A 20023-nucleotide genomic window follows, 5' to 3' on the forward strand; every position below is an offset into this window, starting at 1 on the left:
TTTAGAAAAGCAGATCGTTTCTCCAGTGGGCTCTCTTACCTCTCTGAACGTTGAGCGCAGGCAGGTCCATCCCCGAGAAAGGATGACGGCGATCCTCGAAGAGGTGGTTGGTGATCTCGCCGGTGATGAACTGGTCGAGGTTCTCCATGGGGGTGGCCGAGAGCCCCCTGACGATCTCGTCGACCATGCCCGGTTTGTAGACGATGTCCGGCTTGAAGAAGAAGTCGCGGAGGAGGATGGCCGGCTCCATGGGCTGGAACCCGCTGGACATGCGCGGGATGTGCGGTCGCAGGAGACTGTGCCCGATTCGGTAGGCCGCCGCCGCGAACTCAGTAACGATCGTCGGGTTGCACTGACCTGTGTAACCTGCAAGACAAGCGAAGGCCCCTTCACAACATGCACTAACCACATTCACAAGCGAGACCAATTCACAAAAACACTAAGAAATGGTCCGAACTGAATGTAACAAGGTGGTGAAATGGTGCTGGGTCCACACACTGGAAAAAAACACACATTGGATCTATAGTCCAGACGCTTAAAAACATCGACAAGAAAAATACTCTTCATTCAATCAGAGTTTGCTTAAATCAAGAACTAAGCCTTTAAAGTTAAGCGGATTCGTTCTTAATTCAAGCTAAAATCTGATTGAATCAAGAGTATTTTTTCTTGTCGATGTTTTCAAGAGTCTGGACTCTAGATCCAATGTGTTTTTTTAACCGCACCATTTCGTAGGGGAAAAAACCAAAAATTTCAATTACAGTCAAAAATGTATGATTAGATTCAAAATTGTTTGACCTCTAATGAGTACCGGTACAAGACTGAGGGGGAGAGAGTATTCATCTCAGGCAGCTTGCGTTGGAATATTAATTGAGGTCACGCCGAGAGATCCATAACGTTTTGGGTCTTTTTAGACCTCATCAGTAGATCACACTCGTCAGTCAATAACCCAACCTAGCATCCCACAAATTCCAAGCGTCATCGAAACGCCGTCATTAGGCTTCAAAAATGTTTTAACATTAATTGAAATTTTTGAAACTTTTTGGCTTTGTTTTCACCGCGAAATGGTGTGAACTCAGCACCATGTCATCACCCTGTTACACGTTCAGACGTATAGAGGTATGTCAGACTAGAGTACCTACACAGGGACAGTACGGACATGTTGGTAATTTTGGGGTTAGACGATGGAGGTTGTAGGGTACAAAAAGGCAGCCAACTTATGGATTAAATTTATCCAGAATGATATATTATGAGAATGTTTACGGCCCGCCGTTTGTAAAGCACGTATTGGATTTAATATTTACGTTAATTCACTCATTTTTGCGGTAGAGCTCTCTTTACGAGCATTGTTGGCCATCTTATTTTGACATTGGAATCTGAGGATTGGCAGTGACATTTTCTGTGTTTGAAGGTTGGCTCCCCTTTTGGGCCCTAAGAGCTCCATATGTCGGCATGTTTGTGCTCTTTCTACACTTGTATTCATATCAGACACAGAGACAAGAGACCCTCCACTGGCCTCTTGGTGACTGGTGGAAGCTTTTACTTGTTAACCATCCACCTAGCATGGTAGCTGGACAGTTGAATGTTGAGGTCCCGAAAGTAAAAGCTTCCACCATTGCCAAGATACCAGTGGAGGGTCTCTTCTCTCTTGTCTCTCGTTAGACATTATGCAAATGTCGCCGGCAAATATCAACATTAGGCATTTTGTCAAATACCTTCACAAATAGTCCGATGTTCTTAATTATTTTCCTAATCTTAGACAAAATAATTCCTTGCTCCTGTAAGAAAGAATTCTCTGAAATGTGAATCACATACAAGCATTTTCACCATCTTCAGTTCCTGAACGAACATGCATCTTGAAATTTTAGGTATGTCATAAAATACAGACTTTTTAAAATTGTAACACTTAAATATATGAGAGAGGCATTTAAAGAGGAAGAAACGAGAATAATTCGAAGATTTGATGGTTATTTTCCCCAAAACTTTGAAAACTCGAGAGCATAACATTACTATTGAGAAAAAGAGAGCATTATGAGCAGCATTTGCAGGAGTCGGACCAGATTATATTTAAATGAGAAACTTTTCGGATAGTATACAAATGATGACAAAAAGCGCTGACTCCATGTGCAATCTTCAGTAAAAGAGGATCACAGGGGAAGGTTTCAAAATCAGATGAGTGCTGTTTTTTTAAAATGACCATAATTTACATAAGTTATAAGTTCAGTTCATAGGGAACTTTGAAGGACTTTCCTTGTTAGGAATATAATAAGGACAATTGGGCATGTTCAATAGGGGAGGGGAGGGGGCTATTGAAACCTCAGGTGCCGTGAGAAAATCTGTCAAATATCTATCCAAATTGTACAGAGAAAGTTTGGGAGTTGTCATCTATTGACGCATCTCTAGGCACCCATTTTTGCAGAGTAAACGGTTTTCCCCTCTTTCAAGTCTTTTTATACATAGATATTAAAAAGTTTACTATAACTCTTAATATAAATAAATTTGAATAAATTAATAAAAAATTAAAAAGTGCCTCTGAAGTAATTACAGTTAAAGTAACATTAAAATAAATCTAAGAATTACGGATAAGGTCACTATGTAGTGTTTTCAAGTTATTCAGAATAAGTTATTTACGGACTACTTTTTGTTTCATTTGAGCCAGCATACAATAATTAAACTTCAATGAGCTTCATTGAGAATTTATGAGTTTTTTTACACTAAAACTTATGTAAACAGGAGGGTCATTGACAGTGTGCTCCAATGATTAATTCAGTGAATGGTGAATGATTTTACAATAGTTGGCGTGTTTGACATTGAAAACCTCTAATTTCATGGCAAAAGTAAAATTACACCATATACTTTCAAAGCTATAATATTTGATGGAATTAGGTATCGTGACAACACTGAGCACTACGAAAGAGAATTTTAAAAACAATAATCATTGTGCATTTACAAAATTCATTAGAAGTAAGCTCATTTTAATTTTATTATAAAAGTCTAAAAATACCACTCTATACTAATAATATAACAACGAGGAATAAACACTAAAAATGTGACCCAAACTGTACGTAACAAGGTAGAAAAATAGTGCTGAGTTCACACTATTTGGCGGAGGAAAACCCGATAAAATCCAAAAATTACAATTAGAGTAAACAATTTTAACTCTAATTAGTATCAATACAGAACTAAGGAGGAAGAGTGTTCAGCTTAGATAGATGCATACTACTATAAAATGCTTATCTATAATGAGATATTTTCATAATTTCTTTCACAAAATATATTCCTCATTATAATAATTATTAAATCTCGTCACTTCAAAGGAACAAAATATGAAATATTAGAATACAAAAAAATCATATTATAATTATATTGGATTTCTCATTCATTTCTAGGAGTTATTTGAAAATCCAGCCCTGTTTCTGCAATTTCTTTATGGTTCTCTGTTAAACCAAACAAGTGAAAATTCATATTTTTGACTCATAATTTCTTAACGCATTTTCCAGCTGAAAATGTAATTTTTTTAAGAAAAACTACGCGTATTATAATACAGCTTAGATTTAATTGACTTTATGAAGTCAGATGGTTGGATGATCTTTGTGGTCATGCTTTATGTTTTGCTAATCCCACTAATCTTATTATATGAATTTATTTTTATTTTCCAAAATTTTTAATCATAATATTTGAATCAACAGTTTTTGGCAGGCTTATGGCTTTAAATAATTAGCTACCAGGGGACATTCAGCTCTCAGATTTTCTAGATTCCAAGTCTTAATAGGCAAAATCAGGTGATTATTTTGAAGGTCGGACTGCTTGAGATTCCAGGGTTCCTCTAGTGGATTGAGAGAAGTTCGACAAAAGAGTTCCGATGCATTCCTGAGTCCTCTGATGGGTCCAACGATGAAATCCTCGACGACAGAACAGTCAATCAACAGCTCTTTTCGAATGTGACACCGCGTCAAATAAACAGTGCCACAACCCAAAAAGATTTACTGACGACCTTTCCGTATTAATCGGAAACGAGTGGCAGGCGACACCCCCAGCATCGACGAGGCCGATGTGATCTGTGATAGGTGAACAACCTAGCCTTTAATATTCTTGAGTTCGATGATTTGCTGTATCCCTTGGACTCTAGAGACAGCGAGTTGTATCCAAAGATCGGCTTGCATCCTTGGCCTGTTGTCTGACATCCGACCAGTTGTATTCAATCTTCTTGAGACTCAGAAAAGCTTCTTTAGGTAGCAATTTGTGTTTCAAGAGTAGAAGATTAAAATTTCTTACATGTAAGACCCTAACAAAGACTTCTTGAGTTATATTAGAATTTTCAGTTGTAGCCTAATGTTGGAACAACCCTAAAATATTTTATCATTTGAGATTGAAGATTTTGAAAATGATAAGGAACACTGAAGTATAACACCTAATAAATGAGTAAAATTATACGTGCTGAGGTTGAAAAAATGGTCTTAAAGGCCTAAATTGCAAAATGGGTGGTCTTAAAGTAATAGGGGTAGAATACTGTTACAAATAAGTTTGCTAACAATAAATTTGTTGACTATCATCTTATTTATATTTATTGAACACCTTCGTTCAATGATCTTCAGAAAACACCTACAAGGGAACAAAACTTGGAATCTTTTGGCACATTACAACATGAAATACGGTGATCGGGTCGGACTTTATTTTGCAACTAGGAACTACAATTTTTGTCCCATTTGTAAAAGCACTTATCCGCATAAGGAAATTAATGGTAAAAGCGCTCTTTTTAACGTGAGCTGAAAATTGTAGCTCCTAATTGCAAAATTTAGTCCATTTAAGAGTGTGGATGGACGGACTGGAGACTGAACAACTAACCTTTGAAGTATCCCTGGGACCCGAGTTTGAGGCCGTAGAGATTGACGGCGTTCCATCCGAGGATTCGGGGGAGGAACTCGTTGTATAGGATGTGCTGGTACTCGGCGATGTGGATTTTTCGGGCCTCTTGGTAGAGCTTCTCGTCGTCCCAGTGAGGGTTGATCCGGTGCAGAGCGTCCGCGATCCGGTTGTGCTCTCGCATGAATACCGTGTGAATAACCGTCAGACCGGGTTGTTCACTCGCTCGTCCGTCACCTGAAAAAAACCGTCATTTTAAGCTCGAAACCGGAAAAAGTGTAGAAATGAAAAAAGGATAAAAAAAGGTATTTAATAAAACTGTATGTCTGAGATAAACAACAAATAAAACAATTGAATAAACACACAAACTTGAATAAACAAATCCCTTTACAGCCATCCTGGGCCTTTGTAGAAATTAAAAAGGGACAGAGGGAAACAAAAGTATATTCAGACAAAGTGTACAGAAAAAAACAATCACCATGACAACAAATTTTTTGATTATTCTCAACAGTAAGTTGAGGGGCATGACGCTCAAGAAAAATAAAAGAAAAGGAGTAAAGGAAGGCAGACTGTAAGCAGTGGCGATTTTGCAAGTCGGCAATACTTTTTTATTCCATTTGTGATCAATTATTGATTTCTTTTGGTAAAATTGAAAAACGGGATTGAAAATTCAGCAAACGGAACTATGTGCCAACTGATAGCAGGACTCATGAGCCGTGGGTATGGCAAAAGAGCGTTGTGGTTGTGGATAGGGCTTATGAGTTAAAGTGGAGGAAGAGCGACTTATAATTCCCATGCATTTTCACCACCCGAGAACTATCGAGCACACCCAATCTTTCCCACCCGCGCATGGTTCTATTTGGTAGAAATACGTCCCGTTAAGCTTATGATTCCGGTTGAATCAGTCTCCAGTACATATTTGTAAACGAATATTATAAAAGTAATTGATTGTGATACGTTGGTATATTGACAGTACTAACCAGCAATGAAACAGTATCCAGAAGCAGCTTTACATTCGGGATGCGAGGGCGAATTGGGGAGAAGATCCTTTCCACCGTTGATCGGGACTGTGACGTTGAGCCTGCCGTTGTAGCCGCGAAGGACGCGGGCCTCGCACGTGGTCGTGCCGTAGACCTGCGAGGCGTCCAGGTAGGCGGAGTTCTGGTTGATCTGCTCGCGGGCGCCCAATCGCTGTTGTCCCGAGAGGGATCGCATGAACGGGAGACACATCTTCTGACCGGTCGCAGGGTTGACCGGTGGATAGAACGGGTCGCCGTTCGGGATGTGGATCGGCATGCACTCGGGGTGGACGGTCAGAGGGCTGTCGCAGGGACGGCAGTCGGGGATCGATGAGAAGAAACCTGGAATCAGAGGGCGCAGGATTGTTATGGGAGCTGGGTTTGGTTGATTCAAAAGTGTTGTAGACATTATAAACTAGCGAAATGCCCGTGACTGGAGTCACGGGTCTAGAGGCCGCTGGAATATCTATAACCCCGAAAAAATGGTGGTAGGGGAGCAAGACATGCCATAAAAAATGAAGTGATGAGTGGGGAGAGGGTGATGGAGCTGGAAAAAAATGAGCTGGGGGGGGGGGGGGAGGTGGAATAAATGCTGGCAAAAAAATTAAAACTAACCTACCAATGATTTATTAACAAAAGAAAAAACAAAAAAAATGAAAAAAAGAAATTGAAATAAAACATTAGCTGATAGCAATCAAAGGTTACCAAGGAAACCAAGGAATGGAGCTTTCATTAAAACAGATTAGTGGAAAACAGCGTATGTAGGGCACGTACGTTAATTACCGTTTGTAAGTAATCGGTAAATGCAAATTAACCAAAAATCTAAACAGTTCTTCATCAGATAAAAACGGACAAAATTACAAAATTTGAATCAGTTAACGTAAATCTAACGGTTGGTATCATGAACGAAAGAATTGACGACATATAGGTCGGGTAACTATTATAGGTGGGATGGGATGGGATGAGGCGGCTTGGAGGACAAGGCGCATATGTGCAGTTTTTGAAAAAATTGAGTTATTAATTATTTCAAATAAAACTAGTCTTAATGCATATTCTGTGAAAAATTCGCTCCCAAATTCCAATTTTAAGCATCAAGAAGTCAATTTGAACTTTCTTTCCACCATGAGGATCCATGTAATATTGAAACTTCAAACACGTATTTCTCGAAGTAGCAAAAACCGGACTTATGCGCCTTGTCCTCCATGCCCATCAAATGTATGATTACGATGGAAGAGAGCCTGTGTCACTGTGTCACGCTATCAAAGCTAACCATCAAAATATCAAGGTCAGGTGTTGTGATTGGCTTATACGGTGACTTGAACCAATCACAGCACTTACCTTGACATTTGATGGAGTATTTTGATAGTGTGACACAGACTAAGGGCTGTGAGACGTAATAATCCTTCAAGAATTCTGCTTTGATGAACAGTTTTGCCTTTTTTCTTTAAGCCCTAGCGCGGAAACATGGAAATCGAGTTTCTCCTGTCAACTCTACGTCACGTCAGCTTGAACTTTGTAGGCTATATTTTTAAAATGGGCGGTTAAGTAGATTGATTCTTCAATCGTTTTTGAGTGATAATAACTTTTACTGCAATAATATTTTCGGGGAGAGGTTGGTTTTGATTGAGTGTAGCAGAATGGAATCCATCCACGTCAATTAAAAACTGAGAAACAGGAGTATCTTCAAGTTTAACTGGCCTAATTTTGCAATTAGGAAATAAAACTTCTGATTCGTCCGTAAAAAAACGTATAGGCAAAGGAATACAAATTGTACGTACGTTGTTCCTAAACCGTGCCAGATATTGTAGCTCTTCATTGCGAAATGAAGCCGCAAATTCATCTAAAATATTCAATGAAAAAAAACTAACCATATATTTCGGGGGGAAATATTCTGATTGGGTTTTGTCAATAGTAGTCGTCTCGGGAAAAAATTTACTATTTTCGAAAGAGGTGTCCCATAAGCATTTCTCGTCCTTCTCTCAAATCAATACTCAAGTTCGAATGAAGATACGCACCTCTAATGTTCGGCGTGAAAGTAAGATCGTGATCGACGAACTGAGCAAACTGCATAACCATCAAGGTGTAGCGTCCATGGAGATGGCTCACATCGGGATGGCACATGGCACTGACTAGACGAGGTGTGGGCAGAGGTTGTCCTGTCACTGAGGTTTGTCGAGGGGATGAAATGCCTGAAAGATAAAAACAAATGTTCAGCCTGAGTTTGTTTTCCAATTAAAAGAAAAATACTTTCGTTGGTTCAGGGCTGTATAAGGTACAATTTTTCAGCCAGTAATTTTAAATTACGTCAGGGGTGGTATTAAAAGAATACGATTGGGATGAAGAAAAACAAATTATTTAAAAAAAAAATCATTTTAAGGAACTTATCCTGTCAATTTGCATCTCTAGTATCGTATCATATTTCTAGAATTTAAAAGGTAGATTTACCATGGACTTAGAATTTGGTTTTGTGACGCTCATTTATAAAGTATGATTTTTTTTCCACAGTTTTTCTTATTTGAGAACTAACTCTTACAGATTTTTGAGAGCAGCAAGATTTAGCACCATTATGAAAATTCAACTGGCAAATTGTGTAATTTGTATCCAATCACATGATATGATGTCTTCACAAAAGTTAAAGTGACCATAAACGGTTCGAGGTCTATTTTTTTAGGCTAATATGGTCAAGTTAATAATTTGACACAGAAAATGACTTTCACGGCCAAAAACAAGGCAATTTCCAGAATATACCAAGATCATGAAAAACAAGTATCATATTTTTACAATAGAAAGTCACAAGAGCAACATGTGACGCACAATGTCTGAGGCGCGAAGCGCTTCGGGGGGTTGGACCAGTAAAGTGGTCAGAAGGCGTAATCCCTACTCTCATAAAATTGAATTACCATCTTCGTAAACTGGTGGCAAAAGTCTAGCAAATGTAGTGATAGCTTTTCCCATGTTAGGTCTTTCCAGGTTGTTACAATACCCAGAGATACTTCTGTAAGGGTAGGTCGGGTCACACGCTTCTGTTTCTAATGGACAGTCGTTGACTGGGTCATGACCTCGGTGACCTCCTGAGGGTGGTATTACGCCGGTGAGGTCAATCTCCTGCAGAAATTCTTTCACGGTTGGGTCAGAGAAGCTGAGGAAATTGTCTCCGTCGATGGTTTGTCGCCTCCTTCTTTTCCGCATCGATCTGCGAGAGAAACGTAAGATAAGAGGTTAGGAAACTAAATACATACTCTAAACATTATGAATGTTAAGGGTGCGGCGATATGGTGAGCTTAAAAAGTTGAATTCAGTTTATCATTGTAGGAATTTTATTTTTATCACGAACATAAAAATGTTGATCCTGAGCACATTGTGCGCGTTATTTGTCCTTTAGGCAGAAGGTGAGGCTGCAAGAATCAACGCTTTTTGATTCTACGTGCTATTCACATGTAGCTAATGTATAAGTATGTAAACTTTTGATATTCAAGCGATGTGTTATCTCCTTTCTGCAAAAATCTTTGCATCGCGTCTGCTAAAAAAAAACCTATGATTTTACTTCTTGCTTTTAAGAGAATAATCAAATTTGTTTCAAAAATCGGTTAAATCTTTGTAATAAAAGCAAAAATGTAATCCCTAAGTTCCATTATTAATCAGAGGGACAAAAGACCGAGGTAGCACCAAGAAGTGAGTATCTTGGCCACTGAGAGCTATGCTGGGCAAATGTGTTGATGATAATAACGTAAGGGTGCAACTTGCAACTATTCGTGTTCAATGGGTATGCGTATTGCACTAGAGATAATTGAAGGCGCTCTACTTTGTCTTGTCCAGGATACGATACGCATGAAGCGGCTTCATTGGCCCTGCCGGAACCGATCAGATGAGCAGGGGTTAAAAAATGGGGTTGTCTGCTGCGTCTAACTATAAGGTATCATGCAGCGGGTTTGATGGGAGGGTGAGGGAGAGATTTAAAAAACGTTTCTAAAACTGATGTGCGCCCATTGTAGTTGCAAAAATTTCAATTTTGAAAGAATATTTGAGATAATCCTCCTTACTTCTCAAGGGTATTCATGATTTCTCTTGAGGCATACTCAAGCAAGATTGATTGATTAGCCAGTCTCAAGGATTCTTCTTTTGGTTTCGAAAAAGCAGCTTGGATACCAATTGGAGATTTCGGGTCTACATGATTATCTGTAAATAAAAAAAGAAAAAACATGATTAAAATAAAAAAAAGTTAATTAAAGTTCTTACAAAAAATTTCATGTACATAAATATTATCTATGCTTGGAAATTAGTTGTCCGGGGCTCCTTTAAGATATTCTTACGGTGCCATATTCCGTTGTTACAGTACAGCTCGCTTTGTATTTACTTACTCATCCTAAAAAGATCATTTTTTTAAATTAATTTATACAACTGAAAACTGAGTCACTGTTAAATAAATCTACTTAATTTAAAAATTGTTTCTATAATTATTTCAGAAGGGCGTCAGCACCTAAGGTATCCTCGTTGGCATAACTATTGTCCCCCTAATTTCAAGAGAAAACTCGCGTAATGCAAGGAAAATGCCGGAGACTTAAACGAAAGGTTAGGAAAAAAGTCGCTTGAAGATTCCAGCCGGCAGATCACCTTTAGTCTCTTTGTCTCGCCGATCGTTGACTACCATTTAGTTTTGGTTCATATTCGTTTTTGCTTCATGATAAACGTAAAAACATTTGTTTTTATGAAAAGAAAACCAAATTTTAAATAAAATTTCCCAACGAGTATTCCATATGACTAAGGTAAACAATCTTCACCAACACTTGATTTTGCTTATCAATGTTTTGAATTTCCATTCTTCATTTTTTCTATCAATGCGTCTGTGCAATTTTCGTCTGAAATTTTGCTGATTTTTAAGTGCAACCACAAGAAATATAACTGAAATTTTCGTGTAGTGAAGCCCAACAGTTTTTCTGTAAGTCTTCCGCAAACGTCAGTGATAAAGCTTTACAGAACACATTTCAAATCTTAGTCGCGACCAAGCAGTCGCAAGATAATATTAAGGTGTCTAGCTCAGAATAAAGTTATTCAGTTTTCGACTACTCATAATAATATCAAATAAAAAACTGAGCTGTTGAGGTAAAATTCGTATAAGTATAAACATCCTCTTGCACATTGTTGTTTTTATTGAACCATGTCCTGAGTTTGCATGTCATTGCAATGAAAATCGACTAATAGCTCAATTTTTTATTCGATTGCTTATTATGAAATTTCCTGCCAAGAGAGTCATTCCCTTTCCAAATAAAAAGCTATTTATTTCATATAAAATCTTACTTTTAGAGTAAGCCATAAATTCAGTTGCCATGCGTCTGCTGACGTCAAGTTCTGCAGCTCTGATTGCCTGCTTAATCGCCTGCGGAGTCAGTTGTAGATCCTCATCTGATTCTTTGTGGAGCCATGCGTCGACCTCTAAGAGCGGGTACTGGTCGCACGCGATTTGCGCGTTCCTAGGGAAAAATATAAAAGCATGTGTTAAGTAACTTACAAAATGAGAATATGGCGAGCGTTTAAAATGACTCCTCCTAAAATTTATAGTATGAATACAGTTAATACATTTATGAAATAAATATAAACCGTCCTAAAAATGAGACAAACTGACCAGACTGAATATGAATATTTGTTGAAACTGGATCGCAGTTACCAAAAAGGAACCTGCGCCATTATAGTGTTGTAAAAATGTTGCCTCTTCATAATTATCTAAGGAATCTCCCAGAATAGCAAATAGTTTTTGCCTCCCACGAAAAGAGTGTCAATTTTCAAGAGAATAATTGTGTAAATTTTAATACTGTACATATTTTAAGTATTTTTTCAAAGAAAAGAGGAAGTCGCACGATTTTGAAAACACTATCGCGCTGGTTTAGCTAAATGCGATCCAACTAATCTTCCTGGTGACGGCTGCTTATTGATGTCAATCTATGCTGTCACTCTGATATCCGTCCGACGTTACTACATTATGACATCTATCACTGATTTTAGTTAGATGTGTGTGAAGATAGAACGTTGAATAGGAATGACTTTGATTCAAACTGTCTCGTGAAACAAAGTCTGCCTAATCGGCCTAATTTAAGACTGGTTTTTCTGCTAGGTAAAGACTTCAGTTTGAAAAAAATGATACTAAAATAATTGAAAAGTCTTAAAAAAATGAGTGTAAAGAAAAGTAAATTGGGAGCAACCTTTTCATAAGTTGGACGTATTTCTACCAAACGGAACAATGTGCATTACGACGTGAGCCCTGTTATGCATATATTCTTATGGGTCTCAAAGCCCATGTCTTAAACCACAGAGCTCCACTTGGAATGGTGGAAATACGTCCAATTAATACCTCTTTCCATTTTTTTAGTGCAAAGAGATCTTTAGGCTTCACCATAATAATTTTCTTGAAAATATTTTTATTTTTACCGTAATGACAACCGATGAATGTTCCCAGAGTAGTTTTCGCAGCAAGCTGTGACATTTTTTGTTAACAAAAAGAATGTTCTAAGCATAGGTCAAGATAAAAAAAATATATTTCAGTGTTAATTCCTAAAAAAAAAATCTTTCACGCTTTATACAATCACTGGAAAAAAAACACATTGGATTTAAAGTCTAGACTCTGAAAAACATCGACAAGAAAAAGTACTCTTGATTCAATCAAAATCTAGCTTAAATCAAAAACCAAGCCTCTTAATTTAAGCGGACTTCGTTTTGATTCAAGCAAAAATCCGATTGAAACAAGAGTATTTTTCTTGTCAATGTTTTCAAGAGTCTGGATTCTAGATCCAATGTGTTTTTTGTTTTTTTTTTCCAGTGTTAATCATTAGTGCGTAGTCTCTAGAATGTTACACTCCCAAGCGCATCTGGATAGCTCTGCTTTACGCAAACCATCGCTCCGTATCGTTCAACTTTCCGTAAGCGCAACCGCGTTATTTACGGCGCGGACGGGGAGTTCGAGGCAAATGTCGGTTACGCAAGGCACAGAGACCTACAACGCATTCCGGTTCTCGCTTTATGGAATTGCCATCCGCGTTAATATACTTTCGCGGATCTGGTGCTGCAGATGCGCGACGCACGTGGAACTTGTTACAAAACAATTGATGGACTCACAAGTAGGTATCCGGGCGCACGAAAGCTCTCGGCTGGACGGCGGACATGTTCGGGATGTTGGCGCAGATCAAGTTGCTCATAGTCACCTTACGAAGCTCTGTCAGCTGGGCTGTGGACAGAATGAAGAAGCAGGATGAGGGATACATCTTGTGAGGACAGTCGAAATTAGGTAATATATTTTAAAATTGTGGCCTGGTTACAGGTTACAGGTTACACGCTCAAATTTCCGTCAAATTCTGATCAAAATGATGACCAAGATGGCGGTCGAGAGTTATCTAGATTGATGAGTAAAATTAATTAAAACATCGTGTTGATTGAAATAAGCATGAAATAAGCACGGTTGTGTGGAAATCAGATGAAGGATGAGCCCCACAGCTCCATCATCTACCATCAAATTTTTGCAGGCCGCAGAAATTTGATGGTAGATAGTGCGCACCAGTCACCATTTGATCGGAATTGATGGAAATTTGAGCGTGTAACCAGCACATTATATAATTTCGCAAGACATCGTAGACGGTTTTGTCTATTATCAAATGATGTAATAATCCAAATCAAACTTGCAGCGTTTTTTTTTTTTTTAAACTGAGCCAATATTCAGAGACTGTGGTGATAATGGGTCAGTTGTGCTGGTCACAGAATCGTGTTTTGATTCTTTATTCTTGCAGATCAACTAACAATAATATCTGCAAAAGCGGCAACATTCTACGTTGAATATTAACCGAGACATCGCATCTAGAGTCCCTTTATACTGAGAGTCAAGACATTGTGAATCTATTTCTGATTGGTTCCCGTATTTTAGGCCTTCACAGTGTCGCAAACGGGAATAAAGATAACATTTTCACCGATTGCAAAGATTATAATCTGGAATGGACCAGGGAATTACGGGTTCGGCAAGGAACAAACGAAATGGGAGAAAGCACGGAGAAAGGGATTTGAGAATGGGCCGATCAAAGATTACGAAAAACTTTCAATTTCTGTAATCTTTATTCCCGTTTGTGACTCAATGAGGGGGTGTTGTCTTGACTCTCAGTGTAAAGGGGCTCTAATCACGCCTTGAAAAACTCGATTAGACGTCACCTACCGCGGTAGTACATACCATGTTATGCACTACCGCGGTGAATGACGTCAAAAAGTCAACTTTTCGCAGGACGATATTTCGGTTAACATTCAACGTAGAAAGTTGCTGTTTGTACGGACCTTTTCAAAATTTTGAAAATTTTGCCAAAATCGATAGGAAATTACCTTTGCTAAAAGTCGCTGGTGGTAGATCGTTCTCATACCAAAACCTGTCACTGTCTCGAAGAATGGTGAATTGTTTCGCCAAAAGGCAACCAAAAGTTGGACCTACGATTCCGCCAGTTACAGGCTGTTCCAAGACTCCACCAGCAATTAGATCGATTACATTTACGCCGTTCCTGCGAAAAACAAACCGTCGGTCAAGTAATCATCATTCTTGTAAAAAAATGAGTTGTCACTTATTGCTGTGATCCTCGTGTATGATCTTCGTTAATTGCCAAAAAAGTAACTTTGCTCTTGTCAAAATCATCCCTGTGAGTGAGTAAGCAATAAAAAATTAATCCAGGCATTAGCTAGGACTGTCCTAACATACGTCAGGTAAGGACGCACTAGATATCAGAAAACGGAAAAGAAGCAGAAGACGGGGAAAAAGTGAATGAAGAGAAAAGAAGATGAAGAAGAAGGTGAATAAGAAGGGGGTAATGAGCAGAGAAGAGGAGGAAGAAGAGGAAAGCAGATAAAGGGGGTAGAGAAGGGGCGGAAAATGGAAGAGAATAAGAAAGAAGAAAAGCTTTACATTTAATAATTTCTTATCCTCTTTTTCTTCTACTTTTCCTTTTCTTTCTCTTCCTTTATCTTCTTCTCTTCTTTCATAATATTCTCTTCACTTTTCTACTCATCTGACGTGTGTTAGGAGTCTACACGGAGAAAAAAACCTCGTGCGTGGGACGCAAAGTTTAGGTCATATGGATCTCTGAAGTTTCCAAACAGAGCATCTGAAGACTTAAGGTCTAGCTGTCGAAGTTCGGATCACAGATCTGAAACTTCAGTTCTTATATCTAAGTACTTCAGATGTGAGAACTTTTTCGGATGTGAAAACCGAACTTCAGATGTAAGAACTAAAGTTTCAGATGTGTGATCCAAACCTCAACAGCTGTGCAGGCAACAGTGTTCGGATGCTCAATCCGAAAACTTTAGAGATCCATATGACCTAAACTTTGGGTCCCACGCACGAAGTTTTTTTCTCCGTCTACGATCTGGGAGGATGAAGTTTGACAACTAAGTACACAATAAACGCGTATTGTCAGATAAGCCAGCATAACCGTTCAATAAATGTGACAATTAAGGATAATTGAAGATTATCCCGGGCGTTTTTGCAACTACAGATTGGCCTGATCTCGGAGGAGTATTTAGCGTGCTGTGTATGCCGAAGATGACACCGAGGTCCGAGGTCCGGTACTTACTTGTACATTTGTTCCAAGAACTGTTGATTATCCCGGCTCATGTGAGTCAATTGGTCGAAGCTCGTCGCCAGTGTCTCGGATTCGTTCGAGCAAGTGCTCAGCCATTTCACGTATCCGGGTAGATGGTTTGATCGCCGTTCGATTATCATACGTGTGATGTCCTCCGCTGAAATCCCACACAAGAAAACCATTAAATTTATGAATATTCCAATATAAAATCAACTGCGCTCACTAAGGAAAAACCTCAGTTACGCGAATCGATAAGTTCAATGGACGATTTTAGGTTTGAAAAACTTAAGTTCTCAGTCCCAAATATTGTCCCTAGCAGTTGAAAAAACTGAATTAGGTTCGGCAAACCGAAATTCAGTTCAAATGAATGAGGTGTCGGTACACCTTATCATGAAACTTCGATCAGCCAGGAACACACTCCCCATGAATCAAAGTTTTTCAGTCGGTAAAGTTAAACTTTCTAGAAATTTAAACAGTTATCAAAGTACACTGCACATTTTTCGCAGATTTTACTGTCCACCTAAGTTACATTTTAGATAAATCAGTCATTCTCATGTCATGAGAGAATCTCAATTTTTCTCATAAACTATATTCATTAAACGTCCGATTGGTAAAAGAGGATTACTCGACGATGCGCTATGGAGAGAGGGCTGGAAGGGAGATCTCAAGGGGTTTCAAAAAATGTTTCTCCAGCAAGGAACTTTGAAAGCTGAACTTTTGTATGATAAATCTTTGCACAATTTCTATACGAAGAAGTGTTGATTCATCACAATAAGCAAGAAAGATGAGGTTTCAATTACCTGATGCGTATTGGAGGTTTGGCTTTTCCGCGGTGTTGTTCAACATTTTAGATAATGTCATCGACACCCTTGATATGTAATTCGATGCTGGTCCATTTGTTACGTCATCCATTAACTATAAAATCAATGGAAATTGATTAGAATACCTTTATCCCTTGTTATAGATTTTCAAGAGTGATTGGCCTCGCTGCTAATTTTTGCAATTTTTCATGAACATTCGTAAGAATATTTATTTGCCTTTGTAAATGTCAACTCCGTAAAAAAAGTCGGCGTATCTAAAATCGAAAAAAAATTAATTCACCCGTCGTGAACCGAATGAGACCCCAACGCATTGGCACTAACTCCAGAAAGCGGAGAAATGAGAGTTGACGCCTCGTGCCATCGCGCCTTCAATTTCGCAGATGCAACATGGACATCCATCAAGCACGAATAGTTGAATAGTGGTGTGCGCCGTCATGAATGCGCGTCTTTTCCCTTGCTCTATTTCCATATTCTGCTGTGCTAAGGAAAAACGCCGTATGAACCTTCCGTCGTTGCCAAATTTCCTTTGATAAAATGTTCATTTTTGAGGAAAGTTATGAACTTTTTTCTTCCAATTTTTCAGAGAATTTCGTTCATGTTTTGATCTGAAGTTCCAGAAAATTTCAAGAAAAAATATTCATAACTTCCCTCAAAAATAAACATTTTATCAAAGGAAATTTGGCAACTCTCGAATGTTCATACGGCGTTCTTCCCTAGCACGGCAGTATTGTACTTGCATCAGTTTGTCTTAATTGCAATGGTGCTTCGAAGGCTACGTGAGTAAGACAGCCTAAAAATCAAATCCTTACAAAAAATCTGAAAACTCTCCTTCGTGAAAAATTTGTATTAATATCTACTTGGTCCTTGGAAGAATTCCAACGAAACCATTATTTTTACTGCTTGAAAGACATTTACAAAAAAAACTAATGAGCAACGCAACACATAAGATAAGCGCACCATAAAAATGCAATAAATCATAATTCAAAATACTCACAAGGTCGTACGGAGTGAGAGAAGGCAAAATCTGAAGAACGGTGTTGGCTACACTGTAACAGGTACCGGCCCTGTTCGAGCTGGAGTATTCGTTAAATCTTCCTTTTGTAAGGGGCTTCAAATTCCATTCCTCAGTCAAGACCTGAATACATAATAAGGAGATCATATACGTGGTGATGTCAAACATGTGTAACACGCAGATGATTATCTGATTCCGTAATATATTGCTGTCTATTTACGTACCTCCTGAATTAAGAAAAATTATTGCTGTGGTCTCTCCATGAAAATGTAATCACTTTCAATGGATTCTTGAATTTCAAGACGATGAAAACTTTTGAACCAATCTCAAGCAAGAAGACTATTGGTAAAAGGAGGACTATTGGTACAGGAAGAGTTTATATTTCAGAAATTTTCACGCGTGATTAAATGATCGAATTAGCAAGTGCAAATGTTTTCCTTTTATTTCAAGGAAATCGTGAGAGTTTTGTAAACATGTCAAGGAAAAAATCACCAAAAAGGCCAATTTGTACATGAAATTAGACCACTGCCCTTTGTCAAAGCGCCCATCTTCCTACGCCCGCTGTAATTTATATACAGATGAAAAGACTGAATTGAATGCATCAACTAGCTATTTTTGAATGCCCCCGGGTATAGCTCTGAAGTTTGAGAGTTTATTGAGGAGAACTTTACGCATTGAAAGTATCACATAGGCTAGTCAAATGTTTTACTTTAGTTTCACGCGCTTTTCAAGCACGCTTTTTTCTTATTCTTACTATTCTTCTTCTTCTTTTAGTGGCTTCACTCCAGTAGAGGAGCCGACAGCCATCTAGAGGCATTTATTTTAAGTTTTTAGGAGTAAGATTTATTGAAGGGTAGGGTTAGGAATATTTGTAATGGTTACTTTGAAGAAAAAAAGGGAAAAATCTAGAAGATCAACACCATTCCCACATCCTGAGACCCTTCAGGACGACTTCCTTTGCCATATTTCACGCTTTTTTCAAACTTTTAATAGAAATTCAAATTAATGAAAAATTTAATTTACCTCTCCGAGAATCAAGGGCAGAAATTCGTTGTAAGTGATGTGTTGGATTTCAGCAATAACGATCCTCCTAGCTTCCTCAAACAGCGTTGAGGGCGTCCAATGAGGATTCAGAGGCGTCAACGCTTTGACCAGTCTGTTGTGCTCCAAGACTAAAATTGAGTAAACACTGCCGATCCCGGGTTCGGAACATCTGAGAAAGATATAAACAGTATAATTATAAAAAATGAACAATCTAGTAATGGGAAAGGTAAAAGAACTAAAGTAACAGTTTCTCGTTTCCTACATAAAATGATGTAACTACACTGTCGTCGTATGAGCCCTCAGACGTTGTAAAATCTCCTTTGATAAATCATGAATTTTCGAAAAAAATTTATGAGTATTTATCCTCCAATTTTTCAGAGAATTTTCCACGTAATTTGATCTAAAGTGTCTGAAAATTTCAAGGAAAAATATGCATGCATGACTTTTCTCAAAAATACATATTTTATTCAAAATTCGACAAAATTCAGATGTTCATACGACGTTTATCTTCAGCATGGCAGTACACTTCAACGGCATAAAATTCCAACTCGCCGATTGTATTTTTACGGAGTAACTGTTTTATGTGTCTGATTGAGAATGTTCATGATTTATCTTGTAAATACACAAAAAATTAAAAAAGCTTTCAAACAAAAACTGTAAAATCTTGATTTTGTAAGAAATTCCAATCAATTTTCACTTTCGTGATCTCGGATCCCCTTAAATTGTAATTCATTTACGTTCATTCGCTTCAAGGAGCTACTTTTACTTGCTCATTTGAGAAACATCATAAGTGCCAATACTGCCGTGCTCAGGAAGAACGCGCAGTGTAAAAATTCAAGAGTTGCCAAATTTCCTCGAGTGAAACATTTATTTGTGAGGAAAGTTTTGCATAATTTTCCTTGAAATTTTCAGATATCCCATATTGAATCTCGAACAAAATTGACTGAAAAATCTGAAGAAAAATATTCACAATTTTCTCAGTAAATTCGATTTTTCTTGAAGGAAATATGGCAACGTCTGAAAGCTCATAAGGCGGTCTTCCTTGGCACGGCGGAATATATTCCCTGTGCAAATCGATGATTTCATAAAGAGTCAAAAATGGTGGCTCCTCTTTCAAGAAGGAGTCCAGTCAATCAATGTTTTAGGCAAGCTGAGAAACGATCAACGTAACATGCATCAAATTTTAGCTCGATTATCTGACAAAAAGTATCGGCTTCAACTTTTTTTTCACGGTATTTCTTCCTGTATCTCATCAGCTTTGAAGTACTCTCTTTTGTGGCGCTCTCTCGAGGTTCTCCGGCTTCCATAAAACATGATTAGACTTTCACTTTCTTTGACAACAGCCCCAAAATAGGTGCTAATTTCAGCGACTAATTGTTTTCTCCTCTTCGCCTAATGAAGCTAGCGGGGGTGGTGGGGGGTGGGGGATACGTCCATCATTATGCCAGCTTCCAATCACCAATTTTATTAGGAATGACGGGAAGGTCGCCTACTCGCTAATATTCCCATGGTTGCCAATTCCACCGCAGAAAACCAAAAAAAATTAATCACATAACTTTTGCCGGCGAATTAATCATAGTTTCGTCTTGAAATCCAAAAGCTATCATTAACCTGAGAAGATCATTAGCCAGAGAAAAAAAACACGGTTATTCGACGGTTACCACGGTAATAATT

At 38.3% G+C, this 20023-nt stretch overlaps 1 protein-coding gene across 1 annotated transcript in view; it reads right to left on the reverse strand.

Annotated features, from left to right (window-relative positions):
- LOC109033968 (peroxidasin homolog) overlaps positions 1-20023 on the reverse strand; it is a 97949-nt gene that overhangs the window by 9175 nt on the left and 68751 nt on the right. The window contains exons 6-18 of the mRNA XM_019046855.2: positions 18329-18518; positions 17288-17428; positions 16273-16387; positions 15464-15629; positions 14226-14398; positions 12984-13092; positions 11175-11347; positions 9920-10055; positions 8780-9072; positions 7895-8068; positions 5841-6221; positions 4843-5097; positions 40-366 (exon numbers count right to left, since the gene is read on the reverse strand). Coding sequence (XP_018902400.2) covers positions 40-366; positions 4843-5097; positions 5841-6221; positions 7895-8068; positions 8780-9072; positions 9920-10055; positions 11175-11347; positions 12984-13092; positions 14226-14398; positions 15464-15629; positions 16273-16387; positions 17288-17428; positions 18329-18518 — 2633 coding nt within the window. The remainder of the gene's footprint in view (positions 1-39; positions 367-4842; positions 5098-5840; positions 6222-7894; positions 8069-8779; positions 9073-9919; positions 10056-11174; positions 11348-12983; positions 13093-14225; positions 14399-15463; positions 15630-16272; positions 16388-17287; positions 17429-18328; positions 18519-20023) is intronic.

Source organism: Bemisia tabaci, chromosome 8 (genome assembly GCF_918797505.1).
Source record: "Bemisia tabaci chromosome 8, PGI_BMITA_v3".
Classification (NCBI taxonomy): Eukaryota; Metazoa; Arthropoda; class Insecta; order Hemiptera; family Aleyrodidae; genus Bemisia; species Bemisia tabaci.